General features: G+C 42.4%; 1 protein-coding gene across 1 annotated transcript in view; it reads right to left on the reverse strand.

Annotated features, from left to right (window-relative positions):
- The window catches only part of SDCBP2 (syndecan binding protein 2), a 256,656-nt gene that overhangs the window by 108,869 nt on the left and 130,287 nt on the right, over nt 1-17,500 (reverse strand). The window contains exon 5 of the mRNA XM_044090435.1: nt 11,684-11,848. Coding sequence (XP_043946370.1) covers nt 11,684-11,848 — 165 coding nt within the window. The remainder of the gene's footprint in view (nt 1-11,683; nt 11,849-17,500) is intronic.

A 17,500-nucleotide genomic window follows, 5' to 3' on the forward strand; every position in this document is an offset into this window, starting at 1 on the left:
ATAATTATCAGGGCAAATCCTACTAGCAAATGCTTATGATTTATCAGTTTGATGGATTCTGGCAAACCTCTGATAATAATGTTATTTCTACGACTTCTAGCTTCTAGATCCAATAGCTTAGCTTGAAATTCAGTAATAATCTTATCTTTAGCTTTAATATTTCTTTCCAAAGATTCTGTTTTTATTTCTAAAGCTGTATTTTTACATTCAATAATATCCATTCTTTCACTTATTTGCTTTAAAGTTCTGCCAAAATCAGTAAATTGTTCTGAGAAACTTTGTATGGCACTTTGAATAGGTTGTAGTGCTATTTTTAGTTCATCTAAATGAAAGTTTGAGTCATTTGTATCTTTGCTACTTACTTTAGAAGTTTCTGAAGGTTGCTTAGTAGTTCTTAATCTTTTTGAACTGGTGTTCTTCTCAGGTGAATGTACTGAAGAAAATTTGGCCTTTGTTGCCTGCGTCTCCATGGTGTCAGATTTAGAAGCCATGCCCAGAGTAGAGGTGTGAAAACAGGATAGCAGGTTCCGGGAGGAGTCTCTAAGTAGCAGGTGCTCAATATAGTTGAAGCCACAAAGACAGTTCTGAGGTAAAAAATTCCAAAAACGAGTTCACCAACACCAACAAATAATCCAGATAGGTAAAAAAATATTGAGAATCCTTTTGTGAAAAAAACGGAGGAAAAATATTACTCCAAGGTTATAATAATAAGTCTAGTATTGCATAACTGTGAGGAGCTCAGTGACTAGGGACTGATCTAGTCGGCAGCCATCTTGGAATCTCCCAGAGTGTGTAGAAGTTTCTCCCCTTTATTTTGTGGATTTGGGAAGAATGTAGGCAAATTAATTGCTTGGTTCAAGGATACTCTAGATACCACCTTTGGCATAAAAGTTGGGTTGGTTCTTAATGAAACTCTGTCCTGATGAAAAATAAGAAATGGCTGGACTGCCATTAAAGCTTGTAACTCAGATACTCTTCTTGCTGAAGTTATGGCCAGAAGGAATGCAGTTTTCCAGGATAGAAACTGTGGATCTGACGATGCTGCTGGTTCAAATGGAGGAAGTATTAGTTTCTCCAGCATAAAGTTAAGGTCCCAAGTAGGCAAAGGTGGTCTCCTTGGAGGATTGATGTTTTTGATTCCTCTGAGAAATTGTCTTGAGAGGATGCGAGAAGACAGGAGGATTTACATTGTATTCTGCTGAAATTGCTGAGGCATGTATTTTAATGGAAGAATAAGACAGGCCATTGTGGAACAATTCTGCTAAATATTCCAGTATATGTGACATGTTCATCACTGTCACATCAAGGCCTTTTGTTGTGCTCCAAATGAGAAATCTTTTCCATTTTGCCGAGTATGCCTTCCTTGTGGAAGGGCGGCGAGCTTCCATAATAATGTCCTTTACCCTCTGGGATGAGCTGTCCTGGGAAGGAGTCATGGTATCCTCCAGGCAGTTAGCTGCAAGGTCTTTAGGTTGGGATGCAGGATCTTGTAATTGTTCTGCGTCAGAAGAAGAGGCCATAATGGGAGAGGCCACGGTTTCGTCTGTGATAAGCTCTTCAACAGTGGGTACCAATGCTGCCTTGGCCAGTCTGGAGCTATCAGAATCACTTTTGGCTGTTCTGCCCTGATCTTCAGTAAAACCTTGGACAGTAATGGGATTGGTGGGAAAGCATAGACTTTTCGGGCTTTCCAGCTGAAAAAGAGAGAGAGTCCACCTTCCATGCTTGTGGATGGCATGTCCTTGTGCAAAAAATTTTCAGTTGATGATTGTGGGGTGAGGCGAACAGATCTATCTCGGGCCTTCCCCATGTCTGCGTTACGAGTGAGAAGATGTCTGGGTGCAGCATCCATTCGTGTGCATCCATAGTAGTTCTGCTTAGGCTGTCTGCCAGAGTATTGTCTTTTCCTGGCACAAACTGGGCCTGTAGTTGTATATTGAGTTTCAAACAAACAAAGATCCCATAGATTCATAGCCAGTCTGCATAGAGGGTAGGAGTGCGTGCCCCCTTGCTTGTTTATGTACCACATAACTGTGGTGTTGTCTGTCCTTATTAGCAGGTGGCCTTGTTGAAGGAAAGGCTTGAAAGCCTCAATTGCATACATCACTGCCAGCATTTCCTTTTGGTTTATGTGCATTTGCAGCTGACCTTGACACCATAGCCCTTGGATACATTTGTCTTCCATGTGTACTCCCCATCCTCGGTCTGAAGCGTCCGTGGTGATGGTTTGATTTGTTTTTGGTTTGAAGAAAGGCAAGCCTCTGTTGGTCTGGCAGGCTAGGGCCCACCACAGGAATTCCTTTTGAAGGCAAGGTATGATTGGAATCAGAGTTTCTAAGCTGTGACTGTGCTGAGTCTATACACTCCTTAGGTACCATTGCAATCTTCTCCTATGTAGCCTGGCTTGTGGAATTAGTATTATGCAGGATGCCATGAAACCCAGGGCCTGCAGGATTTTCCTTGTAGTTAGCCGAGTTTGTCTTGTCAGATTCTTGACATAACCTGGTAGTTGTTTCTGTTTTTCTTCTGTGAGAAAGGCCATTTGGGTGGTTGTATCCAGATCTGCACCCAAAAAGGTTATCCTTTGGGATGGCACAAGTCTTGATTTTTGGATGTTTACTGTGTATCCCAAGGCCTGTAGTAGCTGGATGGCATAGTCCAAGTCCTTTAACAATTTTGTCTTGCTGTCCGCTTGTATCAGGCAGTCGTCCAGATATGGGTAGATTTGAATCCCCTGAAGTCTGCAGTGTGCAATTACCAATGCCAGGCATTTCGTGAATACTCTGGGTGCAGTAGATAAGCCAAAGGGCAATGCTGAGAATTGATAATGCTCTGATCCTGCAAGACATCTGAGGTGTCTTCTGCAACTTTGTCGAATGGGGACATGCAGGTATGCCTCCTTGAGATCTAGAGTCACCAGCCAAGACTCCTTGCCCAGCATGGGAAGAAGCTGCTGTAGGGTCAGCATCTTGAATTTCAGCACAAAGAGAAGTGTTCAGTGCGGACAGATCGAGAATAGGCCTCCATTGATTTTCTTTCCTTGGAACAAGGAATAGCCTTGAATAAAAACCTTGGCCTTGTTCTGAGAGAGGAACCTTCTCTATGGCTTTCATTTGTAGTAATTTGGTGATTTGCTTCAAAGCCTCCGCCCTCTGATTTGGTGGCAGGTCTGGCATTCCTCTTCTTTTTGGCAATGTGTGGAAATGGAACCTGTATCCTTTGTCTATTACTTGCAATGTCCATGAGTCCCTTTGTAATGTAATGCCAATTTTCTGAAAATAAAGAAAGCTTTCCGCCCAATGGTGCTTCTAATTGAGCCCTGGTTGGCGGAGTCAAAAATAAGTCATTGTGTTTGTCCTGGTGTAGCAGTTGTTGCTGTTCCTGCACTACCTCTCTGGTTGGGTGGCTGCCACTGACTGCCTCTGTAGTGGCCTCTAGCTTGCCCCCTACCTCTGGTATGCCTGTTCCTGCCTCTCTGTGATCTGTCTGAGTCTGGAAAGGACCAATTCTTAGTAGGCCAATTTCTGCTGAATCTCGGTGGTTGTACCTGCAGAAAGTCCTTGACTGTTTGCACAGATTTTGCCTTTTCTTCAAACTTCTTTAAGACCTCCTGGGCCGTGGAACAAAATAATTTTTGTTTTTCCGTTGGGAGCATCCAGGAGCTTAGCTTTAACATGGTCCGGTAGAGATTGTTCCTTCAACCAGGCATGCCTTCGTATAACTGCCCCTGTCATTGCGGACCTACACGAAGCTTCCAGTGCATCATAACCACATTGCAGAAAATAGTTGCTAACCTGCTGTGAGTTATGTACCAGATCCTGAAGAGATTTACGGTCAAGGAGCTCAGAGGAGGAAAGTTTCTTATATAATTCATCTAACAAATACTCTTGGTACTGAATCATATGGAATTGACAATTTAATGCCGTCATAGAAAGAGTTGCAGAAGTATAAACTTTCTTTCCCCATCGCTCTAAAGCTCTAGATTCCCTTTCAGAAGGTAAAGGATTTTTAGCAGAGGCAGCTGCAACCCCTTTAGGGCCCTGTGAAATGGTTTCTGGATCTGCAGTGTGGGCCTTGTACAGGTGAAAATGAGAAGCCGGGACCCTGTAGTACCTATCAGGTTTGGCAGGAGCCAGAGGGAGAGTATCAGGGGCAGTACTAGCATCAGAGTACACATCATCAATAACATTCAAAACAGGAGGTATAGCCAAAGGCCTATGCTGAGGCAAATGTAAAAAGGTCCTTCATCTTTTTCTGGAATCAGAAAATTCCTGGCCCTGCCACTGGAAATGCTCTCTCACAGAATGCAGTGTCTCACCAAAAGAAAACTCTTCAGGAGGGGAGGCCGAAGGAATGGATTCTTCAGCATCAAAATCCTCGTAGGCTGAATAAACCTCCTGCTGGTGCTCTGACAACACGGATTCATCCGTAGACTCATCTGAAGAGTGGGGGTCAGAGGGCTCAACCCTGGGCCTTTTGTCTGGAGGTGGAAGAGAGCCCCTGTCCGGGTGAGGTTGAGAACCTCTAATTAAGGAGATAAGGTCCTCTACTAGGCTGAGTATTTGAGTGCTGGTAGAGGGCCTCTGAGAGGTAGACCTGGGAGGCAAAGCTTTGGCTAGTTTTGCAGCTTTAGCCCTAGAGAAGGCCTTAATGGACATGGATGCAGGGGGTCTGGCTGCACCACGTGCAGGGGTGGACTTGTCTAAAGGAATGGTGTCGGACATGTTCTGGACACCGGTTTCCGCAGGTAGTTCAATAACCGACTCGGCCGGAGCCTCCGAAGCCGAGGTAGTCGGTTGTAAGGTTTCGGCAACAGGAAGCACCGAGGACTCTGTTTCAGCCGAAACAGAGACACTCGTGGTAGGCCTGACCGAGGTTTCAGCCGAAACCGCGGGTCGCGAGGGTCGGTCCTCGTCCTTCTGTTTTTTAACTACATGTGAAGTCGGAGTCTCAGACGGCATTATATATGCAAAGTTAGCCCCAAAATATTCGCAAACTCCGACCGACGCCTAAGCGTTCGTCGGTTGAAGGAAGCACATGCAGAGCAGGCTGAGACGTCGTGGTCTGGGCCTAAGCAAGGGAGACAGTAAGAGTGGAAATCCTTATGAGGTATTTGTTTCCCACAAGTTAAACAATTATTTACTTTATCTGACATCGGCTGAGGCAAGAAAGAGTCCCCAACGGGGTACTTAGCTTTTTCGAAGTCTTCGGTAGCTGAATCAAAGGAGCTGGCCGACCGGCACTTGCGAACTGCTTCTGCTTCGGGCACCGTGCGGCAAGAAAGACTGATGAAGATGGAGTCGTCTGATGCTTTTATACCCCAGACGCTCTGACGTCGGGGAAAGTGCGACAAGAAAGACTGAGGAAGATGGCGTCGGCTGATGCTTTTATACCCCAGACGCTCTGACGTCGGGGAAAGTGCGACATCAGCTGAGGCCAGACCCAGACTTTGGAATCCGGCCGACCGAAGGGCTGCCTGAGGCAGGACAACCCATATGTTATGACTGCAGATGCATCCTTGAAGGACATCCAGGAAATCTGTAGGACCAAGAAAATATCAGTCCGGGACAGGAATGTAATATAAAGGATCTTGAGCAGGAGGGAGTGTATAAATATTTGGGAATTGAAGGATCAGCAATAAAACATGAACAAATACGAACAAAACTTAGGAATATTTTAGAAAACCAAAACTCATACTTAAAACAGCCCTGACATCTAGGGACAAAGTCCAAGCTATAAACCCAATTTGCTCTTCTTGCTCTAACTTACAGTTTTGGGGTGACTGGCACCAAAAGGTATTGGAAAAGTTAGACAGGAAAAGAAAAGTGCTTGCAGCTTACTAAATGATTTATAAAAATCAATGTATACCTAGATTACATATTCCCTGTTCTGAAGGAGGTATGGGCCTCCTTGAAACTGATTACATGTACAGATCTACAATTGTAGGACTGCATATATATCTGCTGAACTCACAAGATCCAAACATAGTGAACATTTTAAAACATGAGAAGTCGTCTAAGATTACTTCCCTGCTTAGTTTAGCAGAAACGCATTGGCATCAAGCCAGAATGGAAATCAAACCAGTAGAAAAAAATCAGGCAGCAACTGAATGTGCCAAAAAAATGAAAGAATACAAGAAGGATCAGATGAGAAGGCAAGACATGTAGATGAAACAAACACAACTGCAAGTACAGAGATCTCCTGGAACAACCTCATGTCTACTATCAGGATCTGACACAGGAATGGTTAAGGAGAGGTGAATTTAAACCAAAATATGAATGGTTAATATTGATGGCCCAAGACCGTGGACTACATACACATTGTTTTACAAAGTCCATTGAACATGTGGGAGAAACAGAAAAATGCAGGTTCTGTAAAACAGAACTGGAACAGTCGCACATCTTACTGCTGAGTTTGATACACTAATGGCAGAGGGTCTGTTCACTGAAAAGCATAAAAATGTGGCAAGACTGTTGCATTGGGGATTGTGCAAACATTACAATACTGATGTAGCTGAGAAGCATTGGAAACGTTAGCCACAATGCATTATAGAGAATGACGACACTTAATATGAATAATACATAGGCAAGAGGCACATAAAGATGCAAGTAAAATCCTGTGTAGACCGTGGCTCTAGTGATTATGCTTTGCCGGAGGGAGAGAGCTGTACGTGTTAGACCATGGAGGCCTACAACCACCACTGAAGTGACTGCATCGCTAAGAACGTACTGGTGATGGAACGTGAGTAGGAAAGGTAGTATGAGCACTATGCTAATACATGCACATGGTGGAAGGTCAGCTTGTACAGACTTTGGGGGGTACAACATACATCGACAAAGAATGGATGCCAGAGCACACTACATTTTTTCTGATTTCATTTATAAAACTTGCTTGCAATAAAACCAGCTAAAATTTGGCGGGTCTGATACAAACATGCTTTTCTTGCTGCCAATATGCTTAGTGGAATACCCATTGAGTTGGGAGTTTTAATACCAGAGTGAGTTCAATATTAAAGGAAGCAGAGTGGTATCTAGAGCAAAGAGTTCTGCAGTGTGCAGAGGAAGATGCTGAAGAGGCTGAAATGTCAGTGGACTAGAGGAAGATGGATTTCCATCTGATTAAGTGCTGTGGACATTTATGAGATACTTGGAGTCCTGCAGCAAGCAAATGCACTATTTGTTAATTTCGTGTTACACACTTGGTTCCATCTTACTGATAGCATGACAGACATCTATTGCATTTTTCTCCATCCTACATTTGTATGGGCAGGGTATATTTAACTACCTGTGTTGGCAAAGTGGACTGAAGCACTAAAAGACCACAGAAAGATGGTTTTCTTTCATCAGACTGCACTTGGTGTGTTCAAGGCAAATTGCTAGCTGGGATGTAGGTTTGCTGCTTTATTTTATCTTAGTGTTACCTGCTTTAACAATTTCTACGTAACTTTTACCTACTGGCTATACATGACAATTTGGGACATTTGACAACTTTCTCTCTACCTGCCAACAACTGCAGTTTGTAGTCTGTCCGTGTTACCAAGTTACTTCTATTGGCAACTGCTGTACTATGAGCAACAGTAGAAGCTTCTTTTGCAGCAGGGCTTTGCTGTCTAGCAAGACATGCTTTAGCAAGTTTTATTACATACATTGCAGTTATTTTGGCTGGCTTTGAATTGTACTACACTGCAAGTTGCAGCTTTTGTAAAGTACACATTTAAAAGGTGCTTCCTAGAATGGTCAACACAAGTCATGCTTAGTTTCATTGGCAGAAGGTACCCACTGTCACCAGCCCCCCACAGTTCTGTACATGGGGTCAGGGTGTTGTGTCAGCTGTTGCCATCTCTCAATTCAATGCCACTCACCTACCTTCAATAGTCAGGTGTGACTGTTGCAGGCCTTCTCTCACACTCCAATTTCTTCAATGCACACCCTTGTTTCCTCCGGTCTGTCCCAAGTCTTGACCAGATAGTATTCAGATTTTCTGCATGTGCCCAAACCACAGTAATCTGCTCTCTGACCTCTGCAACTTGCTTATCAGCTTCTTTGGCATTCTTCTGTCATACGTTACCCCTGATATTCTGATAGTTCACTGTAGCCCCTCTGATTTTATCTTTGACCTTGTCAACCACCCCTCCCAGATACTTGGAAGCTGTTAACCTGTTCCACTATTTTTCCTTCTTAGTTTTCAGCTCGATCCCCCCCCCCCATTTGCTGCCATGACAACGGTGTTGTCTGCACTCTTGTTTAATTTCATATGCCTTCAGTTTTGCATTCCATTACGCCATCCTTTCCTGCTCAGAATCTGCTGTAATGCTACATTGTCTGCATACAGCAACTTTAACTGTCCTCACCAATCCATTTGCTAACAAAGTCCATCACCAGTATAAATGGGAGTGGGTTCTGAGCTGAACCCTGATACTCACCCACACCCATAGGGAACCCCTCCAAACAGTATTTATACTTGTTTCATTGGGTCCTTGCTCATAGTCTGTACTAATTTCTGGGACTTTCAACCACCATAGGACTGCCCCAATCAACTTTCTTGGGACCTTGGCACATGCTTTCTATAAGTCTAGGAATGCCCAATTGTACTCTTTTCAACTATCTGTCTCACAGTAAACATTGGGTCAGTTGTGCTTTATCCTGATCTGAATCAGGAACTACTCATGTCCCATCTTGCTTTCTACAGCTCTATTTGTTTATCAAGCACCCTCTCCAGAGATTTCATGGAGTGACAGAAATCTCTGGATAGGGTGCTTGATAAACAAATAGTGGCACTGTCTGGGGCAGTACAACTTCTGTAGTGTTTTCTTCATTCAAAAGCTGCTAGGACTCCTCCTTCCATCCATCTTTGGTGTCCTGTGTACTGGTGGGCAGGTTGTTGCTGGCATCCCTTACGAGGTGACTATATTCTTTATCAGTCTTTGCCTTGCAACTGGATACCTAGTGCCATCTACTGATGCACTTTCCAGAAACTGGTGGAGTATATCTGATGACACCTTCTCTATTACTGTAACTCCTCTTAGCCTTTGTTAACCAACCAGTACTCCTACAAAAGACTTGCCACTCTTTACTGCACACCATTCTTTTTAGGAACTTCTGGACTTTTGCATTCAGTCTCCAGCTTTCCTTATGTACCTTGTTCCATGCCTGGTGCGGACATGTACCTGTTCAATTGTAGTTATACATGCTGTTCTCAAGTGCAGTCATTGTTTTTCAACTCCATCTATTTGCTATTCTTCCTGAGGTGCCAGTGCCCAGAGTAATTCCCTGAAATCTTGTGCTGTCTCTGCAGTCAACTTACAGGTTGTCAGCCTAGTCTCTCAACTTAGAACCTTCCTCGACTACTGCTTGCAGCTGATTATGGAAACCAGTGGTTTATGCTGTGGGCTGACTGTTTTACTGAGGATGACTCTGCAATCACCAGTTCTACCCCATTGCCTTTTCCATACTAGAAAGTCTTTAGTTGCATGTTGGCCACTTTTGTATGTGATCTTGTGACACTCTCTTGGCCACCATCAAGTGATCTGCCAGACAGAAGTCTAGAATGGCCTCTCCTTAATTACTGTTGCCACATTCATGGGGACCTAGGCAGTCCTCAACCTGTTCCATCTGTCGAGATGTGCATTTAGGTCATCCATTATCAACACCAATTCATATTGTTCCACTTTGTCTATTAGGCCCTTCAACTACTGTCTGAATGTGGTCTTTTCCTCACCATCAACAACCCTGCTGTGAGGCATAGGCCCAGATTACGAATACTCACTCTATCATTAGTTTGAAGTGCAATTGCCATGAGTGTCACCTATTCTGATGACATCCCTTCATTGTCTTTTAAAGCCTCTCTCTCTCAATTCCCATACCATTTCTAGTCTGTCCTCCTCCAGAGTAGTAGCTTCTGGATCCCAGGCAGAGTGGTTTTGCTGTATTGTACTTTCACCTTACCTCCTGGATACATAGGATGTTCAACCTCCCCTTTACCATCATGCCATCCACTTCAAAGCTGTATTCAGTCAGTGAACCTACACTGTGTAGCAAATCCTTTTTTAATGTTTGTCAGACTGAGTAGGTCTACACCCTGCTTTCTCTCAGAGCTATCCCAGGTAACAAAAGCTGGACAACTGGACACCGGCTGGCCAACAGCTTACTGACCCTGGGCTACTGGGCTTTATGGCAGGCACTCACTAGCCAACAGGGGCATATACAGCCTTTCCACTGTTAGCATGGGTCCCTAGTGTAAATCGGAGTAACTCAGGTCGTCAACTCAATCAACAGCAAAATATCAATGCCAATTTTTGGTGACATTAGTCAATATGACTAAACACCTACAGCCAATGTTTACTCCAAGTGGCTAGCTCTGAGATAGCTAATATAATTTAGAACACAACGCACATTTTTATAACATAACTGAAACAGTTGAATAGTCTGGATTTGTAGATCAGTCGGACAGTGTATCTAATAAATAAGTTATGTAAAAATACAGCTGCAAGGAGGACTGCAAAAATGGTCACACTCTGTTCATGGACAGCCTGCGACCAAAATACTCATGAGGATGAGAAGGATAACTACATTATTAAACTAATTCTGAAATGGAAAAAAGTTCAGTTTAATGACAGATGGTTCAGTGAGAGGACTGGCATCGACCAACATTAGCTGGGAAAAAGAAACTAAGCAAGCAGTAATCCCAAACAAGGTGGCCATTACAGAGAAATGACAACCTAGGGGAGATGCCGAAGTGCTGAATCTAAATTTGTTCTGCTGTATTACTTTGTAAGTTGTGGGTAGCATGGAAGAGGTGGCTTCAGTCACCAAATTTCAGTCTTGACACATGGATTTGGTACGGCTTATTTTACTGAGCTCTCCTTGTACATTAAAATTCCCCTTTTATAAAGGGGACTGTCCAATGGGAGAAAAACTTTGTGTGTTAGACTATGTAACTAGATTTTACTTCAGAATTTAATGCTCTGGAAAAAGTGCCAAAAGTCCTTTCACTTACTGAGTAAATCAACTGCTCAGCAAAATAACAGTTACCTTTCATTTGACTTCATGTTTTCTGGTGTACCAAATTTACTGAGGTGACAGCCACATAAATGGGTTCATTTTTTTTTCACTGTTCCTGTGATACACCTATAGAAAACCTTTCCACAGGAGGCTATAAAATGAGGTGGTCTGAAGTCATAAGGTAGCAAAATCTTGGTATGTGAGCTCAGTCTGAATCTGAAATGGAAATTAGTACAGTCGTGGAAGTAGTAGTGAAGTAATGTGTTAGAAGTCCATAGATTAAAGGAACCATGATAAACAAAATGGCAATCTATATCTGTCACGACCTCCTACCCAAATAGTTTCCCTAAAACCAACACACTCGCAGTGCTTGCAAAGTTCAAGGAAGATCAGGACAAGTGTGAGGCCTGCATTTCTGATTCACCCAGTATGCTACACTTCTAACTTCTGAATGTGTCCACATCTCTACAATTGGTGAAGGTCTTAAGCCCTGGAGTAGCAGCAGACAACACAGGCAGAGGCAGCAGCAACTGCAAGATTCATTCTACCACACTTACCTTGACAGATGCAGGACAGCGATTTGTACTAATGAAAAGAGGGCAGCATGAACAGAATTTTGTTTTACCTTTTCATTATCTCAGTCCCCTCCCTTCCACCACCACCCCCAGGTTAATTATACTCACGTTATCAATAGAACGCAGTCGCAGCCCAACCTTCCCATCTTGGTCTTTGCAGAAAATGACTTCCCGAATGCCTTGCTTAATCTCTGCTCTCCGGATGCCAATGCTGTTTCCAGACACAGGTGCAATTATTCCACTAAGGGAAGAGCCAGACACACTGGCAACTTGCTGGAAAAAAACAAATAAAAGTTAGCACAGCACGGATTTTATAAAAAAAAAAATGTACACGTGCATATGGCTCCATGGATCGGACAGCAATACATAGCCATTACACAAGTAATGCAGGTCTGCTACTAAAACTCTACAGGAACCCAGCCTGCAAGCAGCCTTTTAATTCACCTCTACCCAATAGCGATAAAGAATCACTCTGCGCCATCTAGCCGTTTGCGAATGAAGAGAGATTCCAAAAGCAGATTAAAACCACCCATTAACCATCCTATTTGTACATTAGTGACCTGTTCTGATCTACTAACACAAAGTACAGCTCCATAACTTCATCACTCTTAGCATGACTGCCTTCGGTAGTAAAGACCAGAAATAACTGCTAATCTTCCTCAACACATTTTCTACACAGATACCATCTTAGCCTCTCCATCCAGCCTCATCGGCAAATTCCAACACTTCTGTGTTTTTTTTTTCCCCTCCAGGCTCCATTACTTGCCAGACATTTAATATACTGCTACCTCTTAATCTATGCCCAGTAACTCACAGCATCCTCTCCAAGTGTATTCAGTCAGATTGAAAAATGCATTTATTAAAAGGTCTGCAAAACATGCGGACCATTTCCAAATCAACAAACATGACTCGCCCAATTTGAACAAAAGTCTTTACCTACTTACAGTTTATGTTGCACAAGTAAAGCTTTAGTAAACTTAAAGCAACTATTCTTGGTATCTGGTTATGCAACATTCAAATTTAAAACATGCTTAACATACTTGGATTGAAGAATGCATTCAAATTTAACCATAGTTTATGTAACAAAAATCAGACAGATCTTTTTAGGCTTTACAGCGGAAAATGTATTACACCACATGCATGTGGTTGGGGGTAGGATTTAAGTTCTGCCTCTGCACAAGGGTCACTCACTCCGGGGAACTTCTACCATGAACAGGTCATGCTGGAAAGATGGACATCTCCGAGAGACTGACACTTCTCTGGAAGAAGCTTCCAAGTCACATGAAACAAAGCTCCTCCTTGACCCTCTTCAAACACAACCTAAATCAATGGACGGGTGACAACAAATTCACTCCTGGGGTGGTGCCCATGTCCCTCCTGGACAGAAGAGGTCAGTATTAACTACCATAGACCCTTGCCTCTATGAACTTCACTTGCCTAACCACCGACAATTGAGGCAACTGAACAAATATGGCTAGGCTTGTAAGGGCTCTTGGGCTGTTAACCTAGTAACCCTCTATGAACCTATAAGAATGCAGTACACATTTACTTAAAATAAAAAAACATGTAAATGTAATTTATAAGTAAACAATCAGAAGCTAACAATACCTTTTCCACCCAAAAGTCTCAAATTTTCACATGACCGTTTCATGAAACACAATTTATATAATCTAAAATTGTACAAACTTTCAGGTCTTGATGAATCAGTCTTGCACATTTAATTTACTGCAAATTTTCCATCCTAAAACCAAAATGTGCATCAGTGCAGCTTTGCTAGTGGAAACGTTCTGGATAACATTTAAATGCATACTGTACATGTAACTTGAAAACCCACTTCATATTTAAACAAAGAAATAGACTTTGCTTTAATCTACATGATACATAAACTATTATTAGATAAATGGTACATTAACTGACCACTATACCCAATTCATTTTCATGCATTAATTCTACTCCAAAACAAAAATGCTATTCTGATTAGCAACTTCTTCAGGTAGCCTTAGTTGCTCAACTGGGTTCAGTGTAAAAAAAAAAGTGTGTCCCCAGTGTAAAAGGAGTGCATCAGTTAATATTGTGTTGTTTCATTTACTAGTGCAATGATCTTAGTCAGATTATGCAAGTGGGATGCATGTAACTGTTGCACAATTTTAAGAAAGTGCATTTAAAAGAAGTCTCAGGTTTTTCCTCAGGTCTTCTTTGAGAAAGGAGGGGGAAAAAAAAAAAAACAACATTCCCTTATGCGCACACACAGGTTCCTATTGAACTGTCTACAGCTTAGGTTGTCAAATGCTTAATAGACATCTAAGCATCGAACGCTTACAATAGCGAACAGCCACATTATCAAATTCATTCCTCGGGAAATAATTTGTGTGGTAGTTATTGGAGATTTGCCCTTTCCACAACGTAGAGCGACCTCGAAGTTGGTATAATTTAGTTAGGTGGGGGGGGGCAAAGCCCCCCACTATGTGTGAGTTTATTTTGTTTACGGACAGCCACACAAATTCTTTCCAGAGGAAAGAATTCGATGATGTGGCCGTTTGCTATTGTACGTGTTCGACGCTTAGGTGTCGATCAAGTATTAGACAACCTAAGCTGTGGATGTTATGATATAGACGCGCACACAGACATCTGTTGAGTTACTTGCAGTTCAAGGAAAATCAAACATCAGAAGGAGAGCAGCACTAACACATGCCTGGCAGATAGACAGTAGCAAGAGTGGGGCAAATGGGCCAGCAACCCTGGGTGCAAAGTGTTAGGGGATGTGATCAAGAAGTGCAGAAGTTAATTATAGCCTAGTACTCCCTTCCCCCAACCCTATTATGATCATTGTTTTTGCAGTAGTCCAAGCTAATGGATTACATCTTGTGTAGGATTCAACAGCCAGCCAGCTTCCAAACCTTCAGGGCACCTTCCACATAGCTCTGCTCAAACTAACAGGGTAACTAAAAGCCAGGTTTAGGAGGCAAGCTTCAGAGCTTTCCTGCTCCTCTACAGGCTTTCAGAAGACATTTAATGCTGTTCCATTGCTGAACAGGCAAGTTCCCTTCCAGGGAAAACCCTTCACTTTTTTACATAAAACAAACTTTTAAACTAGGAACAATATTTGTCTGTCTTAAGACTTGTGTACTTTTAACTAGCAGCACACTTTTGTGGCAAAAAGTTGTTAAAAAAATATTCTTCTGTGGAATAACTATGGCTAAAGGGAGTTTTACTGTTTTTCTGAAGGGGGTATTTTACTGCTTTCCTGTTTTACTGACTATTGCTGCTAAGCTTCCCTGGAAACAAGTACCATTTTCAGCTTGACCATGGGACAAATATACTGGTTACTCAGTTGGACCTTCTTGCAAGCGCAAAGATTGGACCTTCTTGCAAGCGCAAAGATTGTTGAGCAACCTTTGCCACCACAGCAGATGGTTACAATATGCCTCAGCCGCAGGTAGGTGACTACTGAGAGCAAATATGATTCCTCAGACCACTCATTTTTTTTGGGATCCCCCTGGTATAGTCCATGCAGCCACCATGGAATGGGGTTTAGATATCCTCAGAGGCTGTTGTGGCCCCCTTAGTTTGCAAGGGAAAGCCACTCTTGCCAGTCATAGGACAAGGAGAAGAGAATTCCTCCTGCTTAGCTAAAATGTTGTGCCCACCCTTGGGGGAAATTGTTGCTGGCAATACTTAGCCTGTTAATTGAGAAATTTCTGTCAAAAAGGAACTACTTGCTAGGGTGTGCGCATGTATTTTTTTTTCTTTTCCCAACAATATTCTCTCAGAGCTTAGCCTCTCTCTCAGCTGATATGAAAGCTTCAAATGGCTAGGTGGCCAACCCCAACTTTGAATTAGTTTGAGCTAACAATTTGGGCACATGGAAGGTGTGCACTGAAGCTTTGGAAGTTGGCTGGCCATCGTATCCTATGCAGGATATAACCCATCTAAGTTTATGGTGGGATCATTCGATTATCTTTTATGGTAAGTTTAACTTGCACAACTGTATTTTCCTGCATTCTTTTGTCAGTACAGAGAAAGTTAAAAATCTTTTTTATTGTCTTCACTTGGCAAGTTGAGGGGTTGCGGGTCAGGATGTAGGAAGCAGACTGGGATAAGTGGACCACTATACTTGTTACAGTGAAAGCCGCTCTTCACTTGAGCTGAGATGGGGTGTTGCATCAGAAATGGCCACCAGGTGCTAGATGAGCCGGCTTCCAATGCCTGGAATGTGAAATTGTGCCACATTGAGTGCCCCAGTGTCAGCATTAAATTTGTGGGCCCCATTTAAAAAAAAAATGCTGCTGGAATGATTAGATGGAAACACATTGTTCTTGCAGACATAAAAAGTCATCTTCACATAATAAAGCTTACCTTTCCGGCTGACAGCCTGCAGCTTCCTGGAAAAATCAATACAAGTGTTTCTAGTCTTGTGTTTACAAAGTACAGGGAAAAGCTTTACCTTCAGTTCTTCATGCATAGGGTAGTGTTCTTTGCAAGGCAGTATCTCACCTCAAAGTATGAAATACATCATTATAAACAAGACGCTGGAAATAGCCATGAGTGATGTGCATACTGTGTAGGTTTAGAAGGGGGTAAAAACGAACTGCACAACTAAACACAAACAGATAGTATGTTACATACCAGTTAGTTATTTTGTCAGGGCAAAAAATGTTTACAGTCACATCTGTCTGCATAAACTTGTTTAAAACTGCAGTAAGCAACCCAATACCAGGCAAAGTGGTGAAGGTGTTGGTGTTTCCACCTTGACTAATTCCTGCTACACTTCTTAGCTGTGGCAATTTCTGAAAAACTATTCCCCTCATGATGACTTGGTTTTGTCAGGGTTACACTTTTCTGTCAACGTTCTGTAGGCAAGCTAACAGGTTGACTGTCGCTACATCAGTGTATGCCCGAGAGTTTGGGTGCATGACTAAACTGACCTACTGGACATCCGTGTGTCTGTTAAGTTTGTTTCGATACATTGTTCCCATTTTCTTGTGAATCTTTTTGTTTCTGTTAGAAATGTGTACGTGAAATCGATTAAAATGCCTAACAATTTTATTTGGGAATCTGGGAAAACCGTAGTATTACTAGCAGTGATATAAAAGTTAGTTGGGGGAGTTAGTAAGTTTGGATGGATGAAAGATATAGGTTTAGTTTTATTAGGGTTGAGAATGAGTTGCGAGTTTGCTAGCCACGTTTCAATATCAGAGAAGGCTTTTTGTGTGACTGTAAGAAGTTGTTATTGTGGAGCTGCACATGAGGATTGAATTGAATCATCTGCGTATTGTAGGACAGATGCTTGAGAGGAGGCAGTATTAAGATCATTTATGAATATGCTGAAGAGGAGGGGCCCCAAGATTGAACCCGGAATGACTCCAAGTGCAACAGGAAGGAGTGGGGCTAGAGCTTGCTTTCCTTAGTAGGCTCACTAAGGCCAAGAGATCATTTCGGGGATTTACTTGCCTGGAAGTTTCCTTTCTCTATCGAATCTTCGAGAGAGAGAGAGACAGAGACAGAATACAGCAAACCTTTAGTTATAGACACCAGGATTAAATTTAGTTGTAGTTAGTGTTCCATTTGACGGTATCCATTTAAAATCCATTGTTTTATTACTGGAGAAACTGAAGTGCACTATTTTTTTTTGTTTTTGAAAACTGAAGAATTCTTCACTTGTAAAATCTTGGGACTGTTGGTTTACTGCTATACATGGGTAATGACTGAACATGGTCTACTGCTAACTGGAGACTTGTGCCCTTTAAGAATGCCTCAGCCATAGCTAACAAATGGGTGTAAAAGACTGTTTATTTTTAGTAAATTGTGAAATGTCCACACATTGTGTGTTATAGTGGTTTAGTTAGTGGCAGAATGACTCAACAATGGTACTAATAGCACTAGGAAGGTATAATTTGTCCCTTCAACGAATAATCATGTGCATAC

The sequence above is a fragment of the Protopterus annectens genome, chromosome 12.part0, assembly GCF_019279795.1.
Source record: "Protopterus annectens isolate FY-2018-M chromosome 12.part0, PAN1.0, whole genome shotgun sequence".
In the NCBI taxonomy this organism is placed as follows: Eukaryota; Metazoa; Chordata; order Ceratodontiformes; family Protopteridae; genus Protopterus; species Protopterus annectens.